We start from the raw sequence: 27516 nt of genomic DNA on the forward strand, positions 1-27516 counted from the left end.
TGATGGGCGATGTAGTCAGCCATGTCATAGGCTGCAGACCGAACATGAAGGATGAAGAGTGGAAGTCCTTTGTTTGACTCTGAAGAGCCATGTCTGTGCTATCGCATGATTGGAACCCAACTAGAGGGATTCAAGCATCTGTGAAATGAGAGATCAGGGTGTTTTTAAGAAGACGGGTGATGAAGTCAGATTAAATATTAGGCCTGAAGCCATTGCTTTTGTCCCTGTTCCAAACATCCCTCCTCTGTAACTATTCTAGAATATAAATCCAGACTGGAAAAAGGAAATTCCTCATGCTGTTAACTAGTGATTGACCTTGCGATGTTGATATTGAACTGACATGCTGAATTACTCACTCCAGAAAGAGAAGCTGAAACTGAAAACAAGCCAGCTGATGGAGAAGGTGCAGAGGAGTCCCAGTGACGTTGGCTCTACAGAAGTCCAAAGTGAGTATGCATTTCCATTATGCAATCCCCTACAGGTTGTGTTCAGTTAAATGTGCTCTTTTTATATACTGGTTTAAGCATCTGAGTTTATATTTTTATAACTTGATGTTTCATAGCATAATTGGCAAGTGGCAAAAGACTTATCAAACCAAACCAGTCCCAGAGATCACATGGAGTAGTGTTTTCCATTAGTACTCTAAACTTCAGACGATGTGATCTCTGCTGTAGTCGAGACTCAATTCACCTCCAGCTCTCTCCTGAAGATGTACGCATTTCAAAGACTCTTCTCTCTGAAGAGACAATACCAAGTTAATTTTAACTGCTGAAAATGTGTTGCTGGAACAGCGCAGCAGGTCAGGCAGCATCCAGGGAACAGGAGAATCAACGTTTCGGGCATAAGCCCTTCTTCAGGTTAATTTTAACACAGCTTAAATGCATATTCCTGCAACTGAAATCTGTAAAACTGTAATCTATAGCAATATTACACAGCCATTTAGTTTTTAGACCTCTTCTGGGAAACCCCTGAGTCTGTGTTGCACGGTGGCTCAGTGGTTAGCACTGTTGCCTCACAGCACCAGGGACCCAGGTTCGATTCCAGCCTCGGGCGATTGTCTGTGTGGAGTTTGCACATTCTCCCCATGTCTGCGTGGGTTTCCTCCCACAGTCCAAACATGTGCAGGTTAGGATGAATTAGTCATGCTAAATTATCCATGGAGTTAGGTGCATTAGTTAGGGGGAATGGGTCTGGAAGGGTTACTCTTCGGAGGGTCGGTGTGGACGAGTTCGGCTGAAGGGCCTGTTTCCACACTGTAGGGAATCTTTTTAAAAAAAAAGCTGGAAGTAGAGTCATAGAGATGTACAGCATGGAAACATACCCTTAGGTCCAACCATGCCAACCAGATATCCCAACCCAATCTAGTCTCACCTGCCAGCACCCGGCCCATATCCCTCCAAACCATCCAAATGCCTCTTAAATGTTGCAATTGTACCAGCCTCCACCACTTCCTCTGGCAGCTCATTCCATACACCGACCACCCTTTGCATGAAAAAGTTGCCCCTTAGGTCTCTTTTATATCTTTCCCCTCTCGCCCTAAGCCTATGCCCTCTAGGTCTGGACTCCCCGACCCCAGGGAAAAGACTTTGCCTATTTATCCTATTCATGCCCCTCATAATTTTGTAAACCTCTATAAGGTCACCCCTCAGCCTCCGACACTCCAGGGAAAACAGCCCAGCTTGTTCAGCCTCTCCCTATAGCTCAAATCCTCCAACCCTGGTAACATCCTTGTAAATCTTTTCTGAACCCTTTCAAGTTTCACAACATCTTTCCGATAGGAAGGAGGCAGAGTTGCACGCAATATTCCAACAGTGGCCTAACCAATGTCCTGTACAGCCGCAACGTGACCTCCCAATGTTTGAGCCATTCAAATTATCTGCTTTAAACTTTGAATCATTTTTGCTGCTCACTCCTGGACCTTTTTCTTGGGCACAGTTCATGAGATGTGGTTTGACCATAGACCATGTTGTCTTTAAAGTCCAGCCGCATCTATGAATTAACATTCTGGTGCAGTTCTAGGTAAGTAGGCTATACACCCTAACAAATCAACAGCATGTTCTTTTGATTGTTGATAATAGGCAGAGTACAGATGTACTCCATTAGCCCACTGGAGCATCTATTATTAGACGCAGTTCTGTATTTGGCAGCCCTTCCTGAACAACCTTGAATGAGCTAAAAGCTACATCATCAATCAATGTAATAGAAGTTGAACTTGTCATTAAGCTGATTTACACTTGTGTTTCATAGACAAGGACCCATTCTCTGTAAACAAAAGGAATATGATCAGTTTTGTCGTTTTTTTTGATAACCTGACATCTTTGGGGACCTGTTTTTCTTAGTCTCTATCTCCATGACATTTCTTGATCAATCTGAGTCAACTTGCTAACCAATCAACACCCTTTTGTAAAATTATTTGAAATTTGGTATTTTTGTGTTTTTGAGTCCGAGATGAAAAGCTTCAGCACGTCTCTCTTTTCACCAATATCTGATAAATCACCTCTATGCACTGTCAAAGATTGTGTAGTAATAGTCATCTCTTGATTTCTTGCTGTTGCATTGATAAAACAGACTTTAGATGTGATGTACTGTCAAAACATGCCAAGGTTTCTTAAATCCAATACCTCAAACACTTAGGAGGACAAGGGCATCTATTCCACAGAAACATCATCATCCCAAGTTCTCCTCCATATCGCACGTATCTTCAGATGGACATTGTTCATCATTGCTAGGCGATAATCCATTCACTACCTAACACCATTCGAATCTTTCAATACCTCCTCAATCTGTAGCATCGACTCTGTTTACAGGAACATGTTTAGAATTTAGATACCCTCCCACCTTCATCAGTAAGTTTCATTGTTTTTGTCAACAAGCTTTGATCCTTCCATTGTTGATTAATCCTGGATTCCTGAAAGACAGTTTAATTTCCTTGTTATTGCAAAAGCCCAAAACTCAGCAAATCCTCAGGTTAATTAGAAAAATTGAACAATTGCTTTAACTCATTCTTTGAACTAGAGTCATAGAGATGTACAGCACGGAAACAGACCCTTTGGTCCAGCCCGTCCATGCCGACCAGATATTCCAACCCAATCTAGTACCACCTGCCAGCACCTGGCCCATATCCATCCAAACCCTTCCTATTCATATACCAAATGCCTCTTAAATGTCCAGCCTCCACTACTTCCTCTGGCAGCTCATTCCATAGGTGTACCACCCGCTGCGTGAAAATGTTGCCCCTTGGGTCTCTTTTAAATCTTTCCCCTCTACCCTATGCCCTCTAGTTCTGGACTCCCCGACCCCAGGGAAAAGACTTTGGTTATTTATCCTATCCATGCCTGTCATGATTTTGTAAACCTCTTTGAGGGCACCCCTCAGCCTCCGACACTCCAGGGAAAACAGCCCCAGCCTATTCAGCCTTTCCCTCGAGCTGAAATCCTCCAACACTGGCAACATCCTTGTAAATCTTTTCTGAACCCTTTCAGGTTTCACAACATCTTTCCGATAGGAAGGAGACCAGAATTTCATGCAATATTCCAACAGTGGCCTAACCAATGTCCTGTACAGCCATAATATGACCTCCCACCTGTACTCAATACTCTGACCAATAAAGGAAAGCATACCAAATACCTTCTTCACTATCCTATCTACCTGCAACTCCACTTTCAAGGAGTTCTGAACCTGCACTTCAAGGTGTCTCTATTTAGCAACACTCCCTAAGACCTTTCCGTTAAGTGTATAAGTCCTGCTAAGATTTGTTTTCCCAAAATGCAGCACCTCGCATTTATCTAAATTAAACTCCATCTGCCACTTCTCAGCCCATTGGCCCACCTGATCAAGATCCTGTAGTAATCTGAAGTAACCTTCTTCGCTGTCCATTAGACCTCCAATTTTGGTGTCATCTGCAAAATTGCTAACTGTAGCTCTTATGCTCACATCCAAATCATTCATATAAATGATGAAAAGTAGTGGACCCGGCACCGATCCTTGTGGTGCTCCACTGGTCACAGGCCTCCAGTCTGAAAAACAACCCTCCACCACCACCCTCTGTCTGCTACCTTTGAGCCAATTCTGTATCCAAATAGCCAGTTCTCCCTGTATTCCATGAGATTTAATCAGTCTCCCATGGAGAACCTTGTCGAATGTTTTACTGAAGTCCGTAGAGATCACATCTACTGCTCTGCCCTCTACAATCCTCTTTGTTACTTCTTCAGAAAATTCCAATCAAGTTTGCGAGACATGATTTCCCACACACAAAGCGATGTTGACTATCCCTCATCAGTCCTTGCCTTTCCAAATACATGTGCATCCTGTCCTTCAGGATTCCCACTTGCCCACCACCTCATCAGGCTCACTGGTCTGTAGTTTCCTGGCTTGTCCTTATCACCCTTCGTAAACAGTGGCATCACATTAGCCAACCTCCAGACTTCCGGCACCTCACCTGTGACTATTGATGATGCAAATATCTCAGTAAGAGGCCCAGCAATCCCTTCCCTAGCTTCCCACAGAGTTCTAGGGTACACCTGATCAGGTCCTGGGGATTTATCCACTTTTATGCGTTTCAAGACATCCAGCATTTCCTCCTCTGTAATATGGACATTTTTCAAGATGTCATCATCTATTTCCCTACATCCTATGTCTTCCATGTCCTTTTCCACAGCAAATACTGATCTAAAATACTTGTACATTATCACAGATAAGAGTGTCAATATAAGAAATATATCATTTTGATATGTATGAGTTAAAGAAAAATGCAAACTTCAAATTGATTTCAAGCAAAGCATTTTAACATGACTACATTATTTCTACTTTGGCCTTTTCATTTGCTGTTTTGCAATAATCTTTCCCAATAGTCTGAACTCAGCCTACCTAAATGCCTATATGGTGTCAGGTTTCAGCTTAACTCGCAAGTCATAATTAATAAGATTACAATGAGACTGAATTGAAGAGCAGCGCAAGTTTAAATTTAACTTCTAACCCTGCTGCTTCCATTAAATTAGCTTAATCTCCTCATCTAACATTATACACATGGTATTGTTAATAAAAACTGGGCATCTGTGTCTCTTGATAATGCAGCTTCATTGAGAGCAGAATAGAAATGAAAGTTTATTCTAAGGCCTTGATAAGCTCCTCACTATTTAGGATGTTCTTACTTACATATTTTATAATTACTTCTTCAGTCAACAGCACTAAGCGTTTTGCGTGGTCAAGGTATTGCTCATTCATTGCTGTAGCTGACTGGAACTGTTTCATTTTGTCAATTTCTCTCCTACATTGTCCGTGGAAAAGTTGAATGTGACAAGGTTTCCAGAAGGCTTTCTCCAAATTGTCTATAAATAATTGAGTAGCCATCGGTACACCATTTCACCAACAGACATATCCATGCAGAATTAAAGAGCAATAGTAGGATGCTGTCCTCATCCACTCTAGGTCTTTGCCCGATGATCATTATAACCAGTAATCAATTCCGTTTTGATCTCCACCCTTTTGCCATCGGGCGAGAAAGTGTAATGGCTCCCTTCTTTTCTAACCCAAGAGTGAAATTTTACTCCTGCTGTTTAACTGTCTTATGTTTTCCATAATCGCATTGCTGCAGATGTCCCAGGGTTCTCATTGCTATTTTTTCTGAGCTTCACACAGAGAGAGCGCATGTGCAAGCAAGCACTCACGCACAAGCATGAGAGGGACTTGTCCAGTTCTTGTTCACAAATCCATTTTTGTTTGTGTCTCCCTGTTGCTTAGGAGCAGCTACTGATAAAGAATGATTTGCATGTCACTATATCTGTTCATTGTTTCTCAGATAACCTTTCATCTCAAAGGTGTGAATTGGCTGAAAGGTACAGTGTTTTAGTGCCCTTTGAAACAATGTTAATTTCAACTCAAAGTTGATCTTTGTTGATGGATTCGTGGGCTTGGCTCAATGTGGTCAGGTGATCGGAGTAGTCATTTTAGGTTTGTATTTGTCCATTTTTTAAAAACTTTTTTTTTGTCCAAGCATGTCTTTCACAAGTAAAATAGTGAAAATTGATAGTATTTTTTACTATAATCTAACAAAACCTTGTTAAGGACTTCGACTGAACAGCAATTGTTCTATAACATGAGATTATTTTTGATGGTGTCTAAATTGTGTTTGCGTCTGTTCTCTGAAGTGGAAAGTGCATACTCAAATACACAACATAAAGTCAATTGCTTAGGAAGGCAATTGAACAGTACTGCACGGGGGAAAAAAATCACTAAGCAGATAGTTGACGTTATTTTCAAATTCATCCATGCTTGCCTCAGCTGTCTCGTATATCTCTAATCTCCTCCAATACACAATCCTTGGGTATTTGTTTTCCTGCAATTCTAATATCTGCTGCATCCCAGATTTTAATGTCTGTACTGCTGATGAATGTGCCTTTGGTTGATGGACTCTTAAGCACTGAAATTCCCTGAGTCTTCATGATTCTATATCAACTCTTAACTTGATCTTTAAAACCTACCACTTTGGTCTCCTGTTAAGCTCTGTCAAATTTAGTTTGAAATTGCTTTGTGAAAATTGTTTTATGTCTTAGCAACTATGACAAAAGCATGTGTGTTGCAATGGCGAAATGTATGCACACACCGTGGGATGGCACGGTGGCTCAGTGGTTAGCATTGCTGTCTCACAGCACCAGGGGTCTCAGGTTCAATCCAGCCTCGGGTGAATGTCTGTGTGAAGTTTGCACATTCTCCCCGTGTCTGCGTGGGTTTCCTCCGGGTGCTCTGATTTCCTCCCACAGTCCAAAGATGTGCAGGTTAGGTGAATTGGCCATGCTAAATTGCCCATAGTGCTAGGTGCATTAGTCAGGGGAAATGGGTCAGGGTGGATTACTCTTCAGAGGGTCGGTGTGGACCGATTGGGCTGAAGGGCCTGTTTCCGCATTGTAGGGAATTTAATCTAATTTAATCTTAAACAAATGCAGTCATTTGTCCCGTTACTAAGTTTGTTAAGGGCACCACTCATACCGAAACAAATGCACTGACATACATGCACGCGTTCCTCCTGACACATTCAAGTTCTCATGTGTGGCTCAATACCCTCTCAACACCTATGGACATTCAGACCAGTTCATGCGGGTATCCACTCATGCATGCTGCTGCTTATCATGCCTTTAACAGATGTGAAGGGCCAAAAGAAACTCAAAACCTTCTCCTCGGGGATATCACCAGCTGACAGTTAACAAAGCTAACATTCACCAAAGTCAAAGCCCGTGGATTTGTCTGAAATTTTAGTTGACTGCAAACATCACCAACTGCAACCTGGTAACTAACTGGAATGAAGTACCTTTCTCAGAAATTCTGGACAACTCTGAGCCACTTGAGGATGGCTCAGGGAAGATGTAGTTGCAAGTGTGGTGCTGGAAAAGCACAGCAGGTCAGGCAGCAACCAAGGAGCAGAAGAATCAATGTTTCGGGCAATAGTCCTTCATCAGGAAAAAAACTGATGAAGGGCTTATGCCTGAAACGTCGATTCTCCTGCTCCTCGAATGTTGCCTCACCTGCTGTGCTTTTCCAGCAACACACTCTGGCCTCTGCAGTCCTCACTTTCTCCTCAGAGAAGATGTAGTTAGCATCTGGTTGTGGTTGTGGATAAAGTGTTGGAAAAGGTTATAAGAGAGAGGATTTATAATTATCCAGAAAGGAATAAGTTGATTCGGGATAGTCAACATGGTTTTGTGAAGGGTAGGTAGTGTCTCGCAAACCTTATTGAGTTCTTTGAGAGAGTGACCAAACAGATGAATGAGGCTAAAGCGGTTGATGTAGTGTATATGGATTTCAGTAAAGCGTTTGATAAGGTACCCCACCCACAGTAGGCTGTTGCTGAAAATACAGATAGAGTAGATTTTGAGAGAGAGTAGATTTTATTTGTCATTTCTACAAGATAGCATTCCTCCAGGACCAAGATACTACATGGACAGCACAAACTACATGATCATACAAAGGACAGTATAAAGTGTAAAACATGCAGATTAAGTGTAATAAAAGAATGATAATTAATAGAGGTGTGGGATTGAGGGTGATTTGGTGGTTTGGATCAGAAATTAGCTGAAAGAAGACATAGGGTGGTGGTTCACTCTGAGATCAGTTACTAGTGGTGTACCACGAGGATCTGTTTTGGGGCCACTGCTATTTGTCATGTTTATAAAAACCTGGATGAGAGCATAGATGGATAGATTAGTAAATTTGCAGGTGACACTAAGGTCGGTGGAGTTGTGAGAGTGTCGAAGGATGTTGCAGATTACAGAGGGACATAGATAAGTTCCAGATCTGGGCTGAGAGGTGGAAAATAGAGTTTAATGCAGAAATGAGTAAGTTGATTCTCTTTGGAAGGTGCAACAGGAAAACAGAGTACTGGGCTAATGAAAAGATTCTTCGCAGTGTAGATGAGTGGAGAGATGTGGAGAGAGTGGAAATCCATGCACTTACATTCCTGAAAGTTGCCACCGAGGTTGATAGAGTTGTTAAGAAGGCATCCGGTGTGTTAGCTTTTATTGGTACAGGGATTGAGTTTTGGAGCCATGAGGTCACGTTGCGGCTGTACGGACTTGAGGCTGTTTTCATCAGAGAGAAAGTGGTTGAGAGGTGGCTTAATTAAGCTATATAAAGATAATCAGAGGGTTAGATAGGTTGAACGGTGAGAGCCGTTTTCCTCTGATAGTGATGACTGGCACGAGGGGGCAAAAATTTAAATTGAGGGGCGATAGATATAGGATTGATGTCCAGAGGTAGTCTCTTTACTCAGTAGTAGGGGCGTGGAACACACTGCCTGCGACAGTAGTAGACTCGCCAACTTCATGGGCATTTAAATGGTCCTTAGATAGACATATGGATGAGAATGGAATAGTGTAGGTTAGATGGGCTTCGGATTGGTTTCACAGGTCGGCGCACCATCGAAGGCTGAAGGGGCTCTATTGCACTGTAATGTTCTATGGTCCACAGTGGAACAGCTCAATATTTTGACTGTGACCATCCAAGTCACCTCACTGGCCACAGATTGAATTGCTGCCTTGAGAGATCCAATCCTGGTGGCATTACAACAATTCACACTACAGTAGCTATCAAATACACACAAACAAATACATGCATGGTGGCACTCACTGTCAGATACAGTCTCAGACTCTCTCTCACTTTCATAACCAGGCACATGTTGACATCCTTACTCCTGTGCATATTGTTGACGACACTCTCCAAAGCTTCCATATCCTTCCTATAATGAGGCAACCAGAACTAAACACAATATTCCAAGCGTGGTCTAACCAGTGCTTTCATCTGCATTCAAACTTGATCTTTCAAAATGAATCACATCACACTTTTCCAGGTTGAACTCTATCTACCAATTCTCTGCATCTTGTCGATGTCCCGCTGCAACCGACAACAGCCTTCCACACTATCCACAACTTCACAAAAGACTGATGTTTGCTGCTGGGGACTGGCCTAAAAATATAAAGCAGATCAATTACTGCTATAAGAATACCATTTTGGTATTTGGCACTGAGATGTTGATATACTCCTGAGGAGTGGCAGCTAGTTCGATGTTGACTTAGTCAGTCAAGCAAGGACAGATGCAGGCCAGCCAATCTCACACAGTGCTTTTTAAAAGAAGAAATTAATGGGTGAACTGGTTTTGTCTGGGGAGAAAGCACTGTTGCTTTGGAAGGTGCAGGACTGAGGTTTTTCTTTTGGTTTTCCACTCTCTAGTTAATATTGTTACTGACTCGTTGATAGCCCTGACAAAGAACCCTAGTCTATAAGGAAAAGTCTCCAGAGATCTGCAGAAATGATTTGCATTGACTGGTGACTTTTGAATTCAAGTAAGATACAATCATATGTGCCTGTAATACAACCCATTGGATTTCATGAATGCACGGTTGAAATATAGTTGAAATGGTTATTGAACTGGCAACTTAAATTCTTTTTTTTACATGTTTATCTCTTAACTATGTCTGTCTGTCAGTGGAGAGGGGGAATAATCAGGCTTAGATTGTAGATGTTAATTAGATTGCCTTGTGTTCTGCTAAAGTTACATTATTGTTTAAGTTATAAACTCGATGTCCAAGACTGGTTATTTGTAAAGACCAGTTAGGAACAGTTGAGCAATTTTGAGGGTTGTCAAGTATTTAACTTTACTGTATTGTGAATCTACAGTCAGCAAGTCTGATTTAGTCTGGCTTACATCCCTGTGTCGTAACAATATCTACAGATACAGAAGTATGCAGTCAGATATATGAACACTCACGCATATTCAGGTTCTCACACAAGTGTTAACGTGTCTATATTCAAACATTGTTCATGTGCTTACAACCCTCTAAGATCTCTGCATTGGTCTCGCAGATTGCTGGGTGCTCCTGAATTCCATTGCTCCACTGTTGATGTCTTTATGTCCAACTCCCTGAACTCTGAATTGCACTTTAAAACTCTCACATGCTCTGTATTCCAAAATTAGGGTTTCTTGATTTCTCACAGTCTCACTATCCTCCTTTAAACTGCTTTTCAAATTTTGATTCTTCAGTCAAGGTTTTGGCGACTGACCCGTAATACCTTCTTTTATAGTTCAGTTCCAAATGTTATATGATAATTGCTCCTGTGAAGATCTTTGGAACATTTTGCTATTCTTCCATTAAGCAAGTGTTTACCCCAATGTGCTAACAGAAACTGAGCTCCAGATGAAAGGCATGATCCATTTCCAACTCCTTCACTCTGAAGGCATTTTGTGTAGATCATATAATTATCTTTCTCAAAGAATCACTTATTCTTAACCAAAACAGAAATTTTTGAAGAAACTCAGATCACCTGGCAGAATCAATGGAGAAAAAGAAAAGTTAATGTTTTGTGTTTCCCAACTATCATTTCTTCACTTACAGAAGCAGCCTAGTAGTATTATTGCTGGACTGTTAATCCAGAGGCCCAGATAATGTTCTGGGCACCTGGTTTGAATCTTGCCATGGCAAATGGTGGAACTTGAATTCAATAAAAATCTATTGAATTCAATAAAAAATGGAGAGTCAAATAATGACCATGAATCCATTGTCAATTATCAGGAAAACCATCTGGTTCTCTAATGCCCTTTTGGAATGGAAACTGCCATCCTTACCTAGTGTGGCCTGGATGTGACTTCAGACTCACAGCAATATGGTTGACCTTTAACTCCGCTAAGGGCGATTAAGGATGGGCAATAAAAGCTGGTCTAGCCAGCGACTTCCATGAATGAAGATTTTTTTTAAAAAGCCTGCGTGCAGTCCTTGACACTGTCCAACCATCCCCTCATTTCTCTACCACCAGGCAACTGGCTGGTGTTGCTGTCGCCTATCTAACTTTAACCAGAGAATGACTGCAATTGCTCCTCTTTCTGTTTCCTCACTTTCATCTCTGATATCCTTCAAGAATAGATTGTTGACCCTCTCCTATTTCTCATCTTCAGATTGCCAAAGGCAATAGGATCTGGAAGTAAAGTGTTAGTTTTCACTTTACGCTGATGATACGCAGCTTTAACTGTTGACCACTCCTTTTAAAATCTCCACTATTGGTAAATCATTGGACCAAATTCTGGACAAGTTGGTGTAAAAAGATGATAGATATGTCTGATATCTAATTCTGCACAGAACTACTGACTGCTATGTGTTAAATTAATGGATTCTCACACTCTCTCTCTCTCTCTCCCATTAGTTGCCATCTTAACAGCAAAAATTCGGAATTACCAAGAGCACCTGCAGGTACACAGGAAGGTGAGTGGTAGAAAATTTGATAGGGGCCCACACAGTGAATCTGACTTTTAACACTGTACAAGGACAAGTACTACTAAGACACATTGCTATTTGTCACAATCCTGGACCTAGCCATTCACAATGCCACTATCAGGCAATTAACCACCCCGTCAATATTCTCCCAGCATCCAATTGAAGACAATGAGAAGTGCTGACGGGAGAGGAATTCATTTGGGTTGTCGTGCTGAATTGTAGTTTGTTCGTGCTTTCAGTTCACAGAGCTGTTGGACCTGTGTCCGGTAAAGTGAAAATAAAGCCTGGGGCTCTGGACCACCCCACATTGTATTTCTACCCCAGTTGGGCACACCCTACATGAGGTTGGGAAACATTAACCTCCACATACGTTTGGTGCACAATCCAATGCCCCTTTGAATAGCACTGAAACAAACCTAAATTATGTTGGAATCTGGGAGTACAGTTCAAACTCATGACACTCTAACTTCTAGGAGAGATCTTTCATTGGCACCAGTCATCTGTCAAACTGTTATTCATTCATTTTCAGTTCCACTTTATTATTCCATATCGCTGTGAAATTTTGTCACTTTTACCAAGCAATGCAAATTTCAGTTAATAGATGAACGATTTCTTTTGGCTTAATTCATTGTTGTAGCTTGTGACAATACATTGGGAAAGTCAATGACACAATGATTCTGATGTCTCAATTTACACCACATTTTGAAGGAAACTCTCCTCTCTGCAAATTTAACTAACTTTCTAAAGTTCATTGATTCCTTTCGGCAGAATGATTCTGTAAGTGGCAGATGTGATGCAGGACCAGGTATCTGTACTTCATGGTTAATTGACTGTGGTAGATATCATAATTGAACCTGGTTGCTTGTCATCTCTGACCAGATCATACTGGTATTACATGGAATTTTACAGATGGCCATGAGCCCGATGTCCCTGCTGGTGTTTATGTTCCATGTAAGGGATCTCCTGCTGTACTTCAGCTAACTCAGCATAGTCTCTTCCTGAACTATAGTCTTTGCACGATTCTAGGAGTTTGAGCCTTATCTTGCTTTTGCGTGTTTGTGCTTATCTAACATTCCCCTACATTCACACGTTATACAATATGGAAACAGACCCTTCAGTCCAACTAGCCTATGCCGACCAAATGTCCCAAACTAATCTAGTCTTATTTTCCAACACCTGGCCCGTATGCCTCTAAATCCTTCATATACCCATCCAGATGCCTTTTAAATGTTGTATTTGTACCGGCTTCCACTTCCACTGGCAGCTCATTCCATACGTGTACCACCCTCTGCATGAAAAAGTTGCTGCTTAGGTCCCTTCAAAATATTTCCCCCTCATCCTAAACCTTTGCCCTCTAGTTCTGGACTCCTCCCACCCCAGGGAAAATACCTTGTCTGTTCTCCCTATCCATGCCGATCGTGATTTTATAAAAAGGTCACCACTCAGCATCCAGCCTATTCAGCCTCTCCCTATAGCTGAAACCCTCGGACCCTGGCAACATCCTTTTAAGTGTTTTCTGGCAACACAGTGGCTCAGTGGTTAGTACTGTTGCCTCACAGCGCCAGCAACCCAGCCTCAGCCGACTGTCTGTGTGGAGTTTGCACATTCTTCTTGAAGTCAAGCAAGAAATGCATTAGCCGTGCAGCTTCAGTGCTGTGTCTGACAGGAATGTGGGTTTCTTTTTCTGACCATGTGGTCTCTGCCTTTCTCTCTCTCCCTCCTTTTTAAAATGCCGTTCTTTGGATGTTATTTCCCCTGATGTTCCAAAACAATGAAACAGCTTATAAGACAATAATTGCTGTTCCTGGCATTCAAGGAAATCGCCTAGATACAGGACCTTTAGTTTTATCCTTTTACCATTTTGTAAATTTTAATTTCATCTGTTGATTGCCTCTTACATTCATGCTCTCTATTCCTTCAAACAAGGTCTGTTTACGATATCTTATAAAATTATTCTCACTCTTTGGCCTTGACGCTCTGATTTATCATATAATCTCAAATTTGATCTCGTGCCCCATCTATTCAGTTTAAAATCCTTTCTATTTCCCTACTTATAAAGTTGGCAAGAACACTAACCTTAATCGGTACAAGTTCCACTTTCCCCACTGCTACTACCAGTCTCATGAACCTTCCTCCACACCACTCTTTGAGCCATGCATTCGTGTTTCTAATCTGATTTGCCTTGTACCACTTTGCACACCACTCAGGTAATATTGCAGGGATTATGACATTTGATGTTCTTAATTTCGGATCTCGCTCCTCATACTGACAATGCAGAACCTACTATTTTGTTCCTGAATCACTTAACTCTCGTGCTCTATTATAAGTTGCACTCAAGCTAGGTCAGCCCAAGTTGGCTTTTTTTATATGCTCTGAAATAATTGCACGGAGGCCATTATCCCATCACCAAGTCGCCCATTATTTACATAAGCACAACACATGGGCTGTGACCAGCTCGCTCAAAGCCAGTCCCTTGACTGAGGGGACCATTGCAATCTCCTGTTTATATCTGTCAATCAAGGCTATCTGATGAGCCCAGGTTATTAACACCAATTAAGAGCTCAGTCTATGGGATCCACCTGGTTCTAAACACTACATGCTGTTAACACACATCGGCCTTCCTGATCTACTTAATGATCCAGTTACGGCTGTTTCTTAGTTAAAGTTGTTCTTTTACTGGACTTTCAGAAACATCTTACTTCAGACTGGAAACGGCAGAGTTGACACAGTAGATATAAGTTTGCCACCTCCAAACTAGATTACACTTATGCCAAATAAAAATTTAGACTTTCTTACCCAACAGTTGCGCACACACAATCCCATCTAGAGAGGCACATTGCTCCATAAAGATCCATTGTCAATTTCATGTAGTTGAGTCAATCTCACATACTCAAGTCCCATTCTCCTCACTTCTCATGGTCTTTAATATCCCACCGATCTAATGCTGCTCATTTTCACTCTACGATATTTCCCTGTCCAACTGCACTAAAAAAAATGTACATAGTGTTTCAGTGACAACAAACATTGAACAGCACAGTACAGGTCCTTCGGCACTCAATGTTGTGCCAGCCTTTTATCCTACTTTAAGACCACACTACCCTACATACCCTTCATTGTACTATCCAAAACTCACTTAAGTGTCCCTAATGTATCTGACTCTCCTACCACTGCTGGCAGTGCATTCCAAGCACCAATACTCTGTGTAAAGAACCTACCTCTGACATCTCCCCTAAACCTTCCTTCAATTACCTTAAAATTACGCCCCATCATGACAGCCCTGGGAAAAGGTCTCTGGTTATCCACTCTATCTATGCCTCTCATCATCTTGTACACCTCTGTCAAGTCATCGCTCACCCTTCGTCATTCCAATGAGAAAAGCCCTCACCCCCTCAACCTTTCTTCATAAGACATGCCCTCCAGTCCAGGCAGCATCCTAGTAAATCTCCTCTGCACCTATAGCTTCTACAATCTTCCTATAATGAGGTAATAAGAATTGAATGCAATATTACAAATGTGGTCTAACCAGGCAAGATCACATTTGAAACCTTTCACTTGGGTAACCTTTTCTAAAATTTTCTAAACCTTTCTTATTGATTCTTCTTGTGGTTGATTTACTGTGTTAATAAAGAGTAGAAATACACTTTGAGGCAGAATAAAAATTTCACTCTGTATCTACCCCAGTTGGGAAAGATGCTGGAGTCTATTATAAAGGATGAAATTACGACACATCTGGATAGTAGTAACAGGATAGGTCAGAGTCAGCATGGATTTATGAAGGGGAAATCATGCTTGACTAATCTTCTGGAATTTTTTGAGGATGTAACTCTGAAGATGGACGAGGGTGATCCAGTAGATGTAGTGTACCTGGACTTTCAGAAAGCTTTTGAAAAAGTCCCACAGAAGAGGTTAGTGAGCAAAATTAGGGTGCATGGTATTGGGGGCAAAGTACTAACTTGGATTGAAAGTTGGTTGGCTGATAGGAAACAAAGAGTAGTGATAAACGGCTCCATTTCGGAATGGCAGGCAGTGACCAGTGGAATACCGCAGGGATCAGTACTGGGACCGCAGCTTTTTACAATATATGTTAATGATATAGAAGATGGTATTAGTAATAACATTAGCAAATTTGCTGGTGATACTAAACTGGGTGGCAGGGTGAAATGTGATGAGGATGTTAGAAGATTACAGGGTGACCTGGACAAGTTAGGTGAGTGGTCAGATGCATTGCAGATGCAGTTTAATGTGGATAAATGTATGGTTATCCACTTTGGTGGCAAGAACAAGAAGGCAGATTACTACCTAAATGGAATCAATTTAGGTAAAGGGGCAGTACAGAGAGATCTGGGTGTTCTTGTGCACCAGTCAATGAAGGTAAGCATGCAGGTACAGCAGGTAGTGAAGAAGGCTACTATCATGCTGGTCTTCATTACAAGAGGGATTGAGTATAGAAGCAAAGAGGTTCTTCTGCAGCTGTACAGGGTCTGGTGAGACCACACCTAGAGTACTGTATGCAGTTCTGGTCTCCAAATTTGAGGAAAGACATTCTGGCTATTGAGGGAGTGCAGCGTAGGTTCACAAGGTGAATTCCTGGAATGGCGGGATTACCTTACACTGAAAGACTGGAGCGACTGGGCTTGTATATCCTTTAGTTTAGAAGACTGAGAGGGGATCTGATTGAGACATATAAGATTATTAAAGGATTGGACACTCTGGAGGCAGGAAACATGTTTCCGCTGATGGGTGAGTGCCGAACCAGAGGACACAGCTTAAAAATACGGGGTAGACCATTTAGGACAGAGATGAGGAGAAATTTCTTCACCCAGAGAGTGGTGGCTGTGTGGAATGCTCTGTCCCAGAGGGCAGTGGAGGCCCAGTATCTGGATTCATTTGAGAAAGAGTTGGATAGTGCTGTCAAGGATCGTGGAAGCAAGGGTTATGGAGATAAGGCAGGAACAGGATACTGATAAAGAATGATCAGCCATGATCATATTGAATGGTGGTGCAGGCTCGAAGGGCAGAATGGCCTACTCCTGCACCTATTGTCTATCGTGTATCTGTTTTGGGAGCATTTGCTGGGTACAGTGTAGAGAGAGTTTTACTCTGTATCTAACCCAGAGCTGATTATCTGCCTTTAGGAATGTTTGGTGAGGACAGTTTGGTGAGGGAGCTTTATTTTTGCAGAAAAATAGAAGAAAAGTATTCCTTGGGACCGAGGGACTGGAGCTGTTTGACCTATGCTCATCTCAATGCAATTTTCTCATTCCACTTTCCTGTTCTTTCCATATGTCCTTTTTAATATTTTTCTTTATCTAAGTCTTGTGAAAAGGTTTTTAATGGCACTTGTAATGGTTCTGTACTCCCGTAATGGTAATGTTGCATGTTCACATGCCATCACAATCGCAGTTTTAGTGATTAGTTCATATCTTCACCTTCAGCAATTACATGACCAATGCTTTCATCTATCATAAATGCAAACTTGGTACCCAGATGCAATGTCGGCAGAGTCTGGGTCATCATTGCGCAATTGCTTGGTCAAGTGTATCTTTCTAATGTACTCAGACATGTTTGTTCTTAAATAGGATAAGACCAACAAACGCTACATGTTAATGGCAATCGACAGACGGAAGAAGCTGTTGAAGTATCTCCGGCGAACACGCTATGAGGTGTTTGAGAATGTGTGCACCCAGCTAGGCATTCAGTACACCTTCCCCCCAGAATATTACAGGAAGGTGACACAGCGATGGGCTGCCAAAAAAGCTTTGTGCATAAGGGTAAGGAGATTAGCCAACTGGGTTCGATATGATTGCTAACATGGCAGAATTTGTTGAATAAACTTGAAATTATGCTCTGCAACCTGGACAAAGTAGGGAAAGATTTTCAGAGAGATTGTCTTCTGATCCCACCTCACAAGAATGCTGGATGTGGGCAGGATCAGGGCTCTGAAAGATGGCTGTCGTGGTAGGCTAGCTTATCACCAAATACTGGGTGAACTAAAATTCTGGCTGTGGGGATGGACATAAGTGTCACTTGGTGCTGTTTTGAGAAACCTGAACAGATATCAATAGCCATGCAGTGTTGATGCATTATGGAGCTTTCAGATTGAGGCCTAGAGATCTACAGCACAGAAGAAGGTCACTGATCTCTACATCAAGGAAAAACATTGTCAACCCACCTATGCCCATATAACTTTATATTTTTCAGTCGTGTCCCCTCTCAATCTCCTCTGCTCTACAGAAAACAACCCCAGTCTGTCCAATCTCTCTCTATAACTGAAACTCTCCAGGTCAGGCAATTCCCTCCTATAATGTGGATTACATGCACTAATCTAGCTCTAGTCTAACCATATTTTATAAAACATTAAACACATGAAAGATTTACTCTGTGCTCTTAAGTGCTATGCCTCGACTAATAAAGACAAATATACCCTACACCTTCTTAACCACTGTATCCACCTGCCCCAATACCTTAACGGGCCAGTGTATTTACACACTAAGGTTCCTTTGATCCTCTGTGCTTCCCAGGGTTCTACCATTCATTGTGTATTCCCTTGCTTTGTTTGTCCTGCCTGCATGCATCACTTCTCATTTATCTGGAATGAATTCCATTTGCCACTGATCTACTCATCCCACCAGCTCATCAATGTCCTCTTGTAGTCTCAGGCTATCCTACTCACTATTCACCATGAGACCAATCTCCATATCAACAAACAGCAAGGGCCCCCACACAAACTTCAGTGGAACCCTACTGGACAAAGCCCTCAACCATCACACTCTGCCACCTGCCACTCAGCCGCTTGTGTATCCAATTTACCAATTTCTTGAATCCCATGGACTGTTACTTATGCTATAAGGCTCCCATGGGAGCCTTGTACAAGGCATTGCCGAAGTCCAAGTAGACTACCACAAAAGTATTGTTGTCCTATTCAAACCTGATAATTTCTTCAAAAATCTCAATCAAGTTAGTCAGACATGACCTCTCATTAACAAAACTATGCTGACAGTTTTTGATTAATCCCTGCTTCTCAAAATGCAGATTAATTCTGCTTCCAACAGTTTCCCCACCATTGAGGTTAGATTGACTGGTCTGTAGCTTCCTCCTTGGACCGTGAGATCATAGGCCTTCGGTCCAACCAATCCATGTTTCCAATGTAAACCAGTCCCACCTGCCTGCATTTGCCCCAGACCCCTCCAGACCTTTCCTATTCATGTACTTATCCAAATGTCTTTCCAATGTTGTAACTACCCACATCCATCACTTCCTGTGGAAGTTCATTCCACATATGGTCCACTCTGTATAAAAAAACCTTACATCTTTATTAAATCTTTCTCCTTTCATCCTAGTCTTGAAATCCCCAACCCTAGGAAAGGACACCTGCCATTCACGTTATGTGTAACCTTCATGATTTTCTCAACCTCAATAAGGTCACCACCCAATCTCCTACAATCCAGTGAAAAAGCCGCAGCCTGTCCCGTCACGTGTCGACGGGCTATTAAGCTGTAAACATCATTCAGTCATATCTTTAATGGACACAGATAGGAAATACCAGCTGGAATCTGGAGGAATCCAGTGATCCACAGATCAGTTGCAACATTCCTTAATGCCATCTGGTTGAGATCAGCAGGTTCTTGCACTTTGAGTGAGGACTTACAACATGACTTGTTATTGATCTGATAGAATCATGCAATAAAGAGAGGCCTTTGGGCCATCAACAAAAACTACTCTATATCTGCATTAAATGCAGTTTCCAGCACTTGGCCTTGAATGTTATGACATTTCAAGTGTTCATCGCAAGCACTTTTTAAAGCTCTTTTGATTTACCTGGATTGATGAAATAATTTGCCTCAGTGCATCCCATATATTTTAAGACCAATAAAACCACTTTCTAGATTACAGCAGTGACTATGCTTCAACACTACTGCACTGGTTATAAATTACTTTGGGATACTATAGTATATACTGAAAATGCAAATTCTGTCTTTGCTTTGGTGTTGCTCAGTTGGATTATCAGGTGAATCCTGAAATTGTGTTCTGTTTATCTTGCCACAATAACAAAAACTTTAAATCCTCCTCATTATTATAACCTAAAAATTACTGATTAAAGACAGTTAAGTATAGGGTTAAGTAGTTTAAATATAACTAACTTACTTACTCGCTCCCTTCATTAGCTGTGAGCCCCATTCTCTAGCCAAAGTGTTGCACATTGCTGTTTTTTCCTGTAGTCCAAACTTAGCCATGAATTATTTCCTTGCTCCCTTCTTGAAGTCAATTTTGCAATTCAATTTTGTAATGATCACCAAAGCTATACGACAGTACTTTCAGTTCTGCCTCATGCTATGGAATTAAGCCCCAAAATCTGGAATTGCATTTTGAAACCTCAACTCCTCTTTGCTCTTTCAAGAGTCCCTCCCACTCTGAAATCTTCCTCACTGTATACCCTTCTGGTCAGCTTTATGGCTCAGTGTCAAGTTTTGCTTGCTTGTTGTTCCTGTGAACCACCTTGGAAAATATTACTACATTGGAATTTGCTATGTAAATAGAAGCTGTTGTCAAGGCTGTCAGGAAGTTGGTTTGGGGAAAGGCTTTGCAGTAACTAGTATATCTTTGATCTTCTTAAAACCAGTTACAACTGAACAGAAACCAGTTGACCAGTATTGGGAGTTCCATCCAGAAAGAAACTGCAGTTACTCTGCAGTCCTCCCACTTCCTCCCTGATGTTAGAAAGTATATCAAGTATAAAAGGACCATTCCTAGACGTGATGGTACAGAGAACACCGAACGGAAAATTCACTACAAGGGTATACAGGAAAGCCACACACACAGACCAAGTCCTAAACTATGAAAGTAACCACCCGAACACACACAAACGAAGCTGCATCAGGACACTATTCAAAAGGGCCACAACACACTGCAGGACACCAGAACTGCAAAAAGAAAAAGAGGAACACCTATACAAGGTATTCGCCAAAAACGGTTACCTGCGCAACTTCGTCAACAGATGCCTAAGAGAAAGACCACGGAACGAGGACATACCACAACCAGAAGGACTAGCCACACTACCATACATCAGGAGCATCTCAGAACTGACAGCCAGACTACTGCGACCCCTAGGACTCATAACGGCACACGAAACAACAGCCACGCTTAGACAACAACTCACCAGAACGAAGGACCCGATACCCAACATGAGCAAAACTAATGTAGTGTACAAAATACCATGCAAGGACTGCACAAAACACTATATAGGACAAACAGGAAGACAGCTAACAATCCGCATACATGAACATCAACTAGCCACGAAACGACACGACCAGCTATCCTTAGTAGCCACACACGCAGACAACAAGCAACATGAATTCGACTGGGACAACACTACTGTCATAGGGCAAGCCAGACAGAGAACAGCCAGGGAATTCCTAGAGGCATGGCATTCATCCACAAACTCCATCAACAAACACATCGACCTGGACCCAATATACCAACCACTACAGCAGACAGCTGAAACTGACAACCGGAAGCGGCAGGGACAGACCACTATAAACATCGGAGGAAACATCAAAGAAGGGCTTCGCAGGAGGCTCCCAAGCACTGATGATGTCGCCTAGCCAGGGGACGAAACGTTTGCAACAAAAACTTCCAGCTCGGCGAACAGAACCACAACAACGAGCACCCGAGCTACAAATCTTCGCACAAACTTTGAGTATAAAAGGAATCAGACTTGGCCATTGTGCCTCACAATTGAAAGCCTACCTAGAGACCCTGCTTAGACCTGTGAGTAATTATGGATGAGTGGAACTACAGCTCAAGAAATTGTGCATGTAGAGGCAGGGGCAAACCTGCTTTCTGTTCACCCCATAAACGATAATGGCAAACTCATTCTGAGTAATTTGCGAACTCACCATACAACAAAATTCTTAAATGGATGAATCGGAAATGTGCAGATCGGAATTGAAACTGGGAAGGGAAAAATCCCATTGTCCTTGTCTTCGTGGATTCTGTCAGTTTAAGTAAGATTTTGAATGAGGTGTTGGTTGAGATGGTCTGAACAATTGGGATGTAAATTCAAAAGGAGAAACACAAAAATTATAATTTCTAAATTGCTGCCTGAGCAACAAGCAAATTGGTGTGGCTCAATAAAGTCAGCGGGTTGAGTGTGGCTCAAGGATTTGATGTGGGAACATGGGTTTCAAATCCCAGAACAGTGACACTAATACTGGAAAAGGGAGATGTTCAATAGGAATGGGTTTCACTTGAATGCTGCAGTGACTAATGAGCTGGTAAACAGGTAGGGCTGTAGATAAGTCTTTAAAATAAGTAGTTGCTCAAAGTTAAGGGAAAATTTGAATTTCAGAAGGATAGTCAAAAAAGAGAGAGAGTAGCTCTATCAATAAAGGATAAGATCAGTACAGGATTATGAAATGATTTTGGCTCAGAAGATCAAGTTGTAGATCTTATTGTGTGGCTCAGTGGTTAGCACTGTTGCCTCACATCGCCAGCAGCCCAGGTTCGACTCTAGCCTCGGGCAACTGTCTGTGTAGAGCCTGCACATTCTGACTGCATGGGTTTCCTCTGGGTGCTCTAGTTTCCTCCCACAGTCCAAAGATGTGCAAGTTAGGTGAATTGGCTGTGCTAAATTGTCCATAGTGTTCAGGGATGTGTAGGGTAGGTGCATTAGTCAGGAGTGTACATATAGGGTTGGGGGAATGGATATGGGTGGGTTACTCTTTTGAAGGTCGGTATGGACTTGTTGGGCCAAAGACCTGTTTCCACACTGTAGGGATTCTATGAATCTGTGAATAGCAAAGGAAAGAAGTAACAAATACTTTGCATCGATATTCACAAAGAAGGATATGTTGAGTCTCAGGAGGGATACATCAATATTCTGGGACATTGTCAATATAAAAAAATGGTGGTGTTGGGTGTTTTAAAAAGAATTAAGGTAGACAAGTTCCCAGGACCGGATGGGGTCCCAGACAACTGGAGAATAGCTAACATTATTCCTTCATTTAAGAAGGGCAACAGGGTTAATCTGGGAAATTGCAGGCTGGCAGCCTTGCATCAATGGTAGGTAAATTATTGGAGAAAATTCTTCGGGATAGAGTTTACCCTCATTTTAAAAAAATTGACTTATTGGGAGATATTAGCATGGCTTAGTATGAGGAAGGTTGTGTGTCTCAAACTTGATTGTCTTTGTCACTTCTTCAAAAGACTCAATGTATAATGGTGGAGCAGTAAATGTCTATCTGGACTTTAGCAAGGCCTTTGACAAGGTTCCACATGGCAGTCTGATACAAAAGGTAAAGTCAAATGGGATCTGCAGTGAGCTGGTAAGATGATTACAGAACTGGCATGGTTATAGAAGACAGAGCAGCGATGGAAATGTTTTTTTGGTAGCTTTGTGATAACTATGGTAAAAGGGACATGAGATACCTTTGACAGGGTAAAGGAGAATCCAAAGAGATTCTACAAGTATATTAAGCGCAAATGAGTAACAAAAGAGAGAATAAGGTCAGGATCAACGTTGCCATCTAAGTGTGGGACCAAAGGAGATGGGTGATATCCTAAACAAACGTTTTGAGTCAGTGTTTACAGTAGATACAGACATGGAAGCTAGGGAGCTCCAGAATATAAATAGTGATCTTTTGAAAAGAGTCCAAAATGCAGAAGAGGAAGTGCTGAAGGTCTTAAAACACATGAAGGTAGATATATCCCAGGATCTGATCAATTGTATTCCAGGACATTGTGGGAAGCTAGGAAAGAAATTACAGGGCTCCTAGCAGAGATTTTTGTATCATCGACAGCCACAGGTGAGGTGTAAGAAGACAGGAGGGTGGCTAATGTGCCATTATTTAAGAAAGGCTGCAAGGAAACGTCAAGAACTACAGATCAGTGATCCTAATGTCAGTGGTGGGTAAGTGGTTGGAGGGCTTACTGAGAGACAGAATCTACATACAAAGAAAGATTATGGATAATCAGTATGGCTTTGTGTGTGGGAAATCAGATCTTTCAAATTTGATTTGGTTTTTTAAAGAGGTGACCAAGAAGATAGATGAATGCAGAGCAGTAGACATTGTCTGCTTGAACTTCAGCAAGACTTGATAAGGTCCCAGTGGGAGACTGATAGTACATGGGATTCAAGGAAATTTGATAGATTGGATCCAAAAGTGGCTGTGTAGCAGGGAGCAGAGGGTGATGGTTGAGGAGTATGCCCGGTGGGGTTCCACCAGGGTCAGTGTTGCAGACATTGCTGTTTGTTGATACAAAAATTGGTGAGGTGGTAAATAGTAAGGACAATAGTCTTAGATTACAAGAGGACATAGATGGGCTGGACAGATGAGCCAAATTCAATCCAGATAAGTATGAAATGATGCATTTAGGCAGTGCAGACAAGGAGATACACAGTGAATGGTAGGACCTGGAAAAAGCAGAGGGTCACAGTCCCTTAAACTATCAGGACAGGAGGATAACATGGTTAAGAAGGCATATTGCATACTTAATTAGTCGAGGCATAACATCTAAGAGCAGGAGATTATGTAGGAACTTTTATATGTTTAAATTTTTATAAAACATTGGTTAGGCCAGAGCTAGATTAGTGTGTGTAGTTTTGGAATCCATGGTATAGGAAGGATGTGGCTGCGCAGGAGCAGCTGAAGAGCAGATTTACCAGAGTGTTGTCTGCGCCGGAGAGTTCCAGTTAGAGGAGAGATTGGACAAACTTGGTTTGTTTTCCCTTGAATACCAAAGGATGAGGAGTTGTATGATAGCAATTTACAAAATTGAGAGGTATGGATGGTCAGTGTTTTTCCCAGAATAAAATGTGAATTATCTCGTGGTCATCGGTTTAAGGTAAAAGGAGGTAGGTTTAAAGGAGCTGCAAGAGGCAAGTTTTTTTTTCGCAGAGGGTGGTAAATGTCTAGTTTGCAGAGGAGCCGGTGGAGGCGGATACAATAGTAACATTTAAGAAGCGTTTTGACAGATAAATGAATCGGCAGGGAATGGAGGGTTATGGACCATGTAGGGGCAAAAGGTTTTTAGTTTAGAAAGGTACCGTGTGGCAGCACAATCTTGGTGGGCTGAAGGGCCTGTTCCTATGCTGTACTATACTTTGTTAACTGGTGGAAATAATCTAGAGCCCCCTATCAGCAGCTATCCTGTAGAAATAAGTATAAATTAACAAGTAATAGGACTGTATTAGGTAGCAATCGTGTGTGACTTCAAATCTTTGGATGAATGAAGTAGGTAAAGTTAGCCTTGAAGATGAGTTCGTAATGTACATTCAGGATAGTTTCTTAGAACAAAGTATGAAGAAAAAAACCATGAAGCAAACTGATTGGATCTTTTAAGATGAAATATTAATGCTGTAATGGTGAAGATTATCATGACAAATTGAATGCAGTATTCTATTTTGAGGCTGATGTTTTAAAGACATCTACAAAGTATGAGGACATGTCTGGCTGAAGTCAACTCTGAAAATAGGTTAGAAGGTGAGTAGACATGTAGTGCTGGATATTTATGGAGATTACGGAATGTCTTTGAGAATTAAGAAAGGATGAACTATTTGTAGATAGCAAAGGAAATTAATCATATCAAGTTTTAAGAAAGGTGGATAACATTGCAAATATTATGAATAGGCCACAAGATTGGGAGATTTTAGAAATAGTAAAAGGAGCGCTCAGGAAAAATAAAGTGTCTGTAATAGCCAGAAATGGGAAATTAGGCTATAAAGAAGTAACCAATGTAAATGGTGGTTCCTCAGAGGATAAGATTGGGGTATTAGTGATAGAAAGGCAGGAAATAGCCGAAAGTTGGAATAAAATTTTATTTCTGTCTTCATGGTCGAGGACAGTAAAAGCATCCAATTAATAGTGTAGAAGTGGGTACGGTGGTGCATGACGAATCAATCGTGATCATTAGAGAAAAAAAACACCTGGCAGAATTCGCTGTTATGGATAGTCCCAAAGGGTTGAAAAGCCACAAATGTAATGCTCCAATTGAAGAAAGGTGGGAGACATGAAGCAGGAAACTATAGACTCGTTAGCCTGACAACTCTTATGAAGGAAATGCTAGAGTTCATTATTTTAAAAACTGCAGCTAAGCATTTAGAAAATCATATTGTATTCAGACAGACTCAGTGATTTTGCAAAACAAATTTATTAGAGTTCTTTCAGGATGTAACAAGCAGAAGGGATAAAGATGCCAGTAAATGTAGTGTATTACAGTTTCCAAAAGACATTTGAAAAGATGCCACATTAAAAAAATTATTACACAAGATGGTGTTGGAGGTGATGTATTAGCACAGGAAGATGTTTGGCTAACTAACTGGAAAAACACGGGTTAAAAGATTTATTTTCAGGTTGGAAATTTCTGAGACACCACAGGACATGGTAGGGTATCAGCTATCAGAAACAAAGGACTTGGAGAAGGAGGCGGTCATTTAACCTTTCAAGATTGCTCCCCATTTATGACTGTGCTGGTTGCAGCCTCAGCTCTACTTTCCTATCTGCTGCCATAACCTTTTGTCAATCCAGAATCTATCCAATCTAACCACGAATAATTTGAATGCATCAGCTATAACTGTTTTCTGGGAAGAGAATTCCATAGACTAACGACAATTAGGAAATGCTCTTCTCATTTTAAAATGGAGAACTCTTATTCTTTACCAACTTGCTCCGGTTCAGGTCTCTTCCAGAAGCAAAGCATCCTCCCAGAACTACCCTGTGAGCTTTAGATTACAGTAAAATCAACCCATAACTCTCAATGGTATAGGGCCAGACTATATCAACTTTCTTCACAAGATAAGCCATTCATCCTAGAAACCAGCCTAAGTCATTGAATTTATTAAAGACTGAGATAGATTCTTTAGCTTGTACAGGATTTGAGTCTAACGGGGCAGGAAAGTGGAATTAAGGCCACAGTCTGATCGCCATGATATTATTGAATGACAATTGCTGTTCGTTTTTTTGCTCTTATTGAAGCAGGTTAGTGTTTTGGGTAGAAATTGTTTGTCACAAGCAGTCTGATCAATGAGGAAAATCCTGTCTAAACTGAAGTAACAAAGGGGAACAGCATGCAGCTGATACAAGTTGAGATTGCAAACAGTGGCACCCAATGCGGTTAAAAACTATGCACTTTAGGAGATGGGACATGCTGAATATATGTGCTTACACGCTGATCCATTCTCAATCACAGCTTTGTGCTTTGTTTCAGGTGTTCCAGGAGGTACAGAAACTGCGTGCTGCTGAACGGCAGAAGCAGAAAGCAGCAGTTGAAGAGAAAGCCCAGTCCATCAATAAGGAAGTTAATGAAGGTACACCAGTGTGAACAAAAGAGTGTGTAAAGCAAATACTACAGGACTGGTTATGTGTTGGACACAGTAACTGTATTTTAACAGAAGACGATGGATGTTCAGTGTCAGATTAATAAATATTTATATCTTTAAATCTCCTTTGCACTTGATGTAAAATTTCCTTAAAGAAAATCTTTAATGAAGAAAATCTTTGAAGAAGTAGCAAGCAAACAGATGAAGGAGAAACTGTAGATGTGTTGTGTTTGAATTTCTATAAGGCATTTGATAAGGTTTCACACTAGTGTTCTAAGAGTATACTTAGGTGGGAAATCAGAAGGGCAAACAAGGGACACAAGCTTGCTTATCTAAATTATTTGGCAAACAGAGTTAAGGAGAACCCAAAGAGATTCTAAAAGTATATTAAGAGCAAAAGAGTAACTCAGGAGAGAATAGGCCTCTTAAAGATGAATGTGGCTGTCT

The 27516-nt window shown here is 41.4% G+C and overlaps 1 protein-coding gene across 1 annotated transcript in view; it reads left to right on the forward strand.

The window, feature by feature from the left end:
- mrps15 (mitochondrial ribosomal protein S15) overlaps positions 1 to 27194 on the forward strand; it is a 40893-nt gene extending 13699 nt beyond the window's left edge. Inside the window, exons 5-8 of the mRNA XM_087976952.1 lie at positions 362 to 446; positions 11683 to 11741; positions 17333 to 17524; positions 26958 to 27194. Of these exons, the coding sequence (XP_087833078.1) occupies positions 362 to 446; positions 11683 to 11741; positions 17333 to 17524; positions 26958 to 27071 (450 nt within the window). The 3' untranslated portion in view covers positions 27072 to 27194. The remainder of the gene's footprint in view (positions 1 to 361; positions 447 to 11682; positions 11742 to 17332; positions 17525 to 26957) is intronic.
- Positions 27195 to 27516: the final 322 nt, after the last annotated feature.

The sequence above is a fragment of the Chiloscyllium plagiosum genome, unplaced genomic scaffold (genome assembly GCF_037043375.1).
Source record: "Chiloscyllium plagiosum isolate Xiang-an unplaced genomic scaffold, Cpla_swu_hap1 HiC_scaffold_30, whole genome shotgun sequence".
NCBI lineage: Eukaryota > Metazoa > Chordata > Chondrichthyes > Orectolobiformes > Hemiscylliidae > Chiloscyllium > Chiloscyllium plagiosum.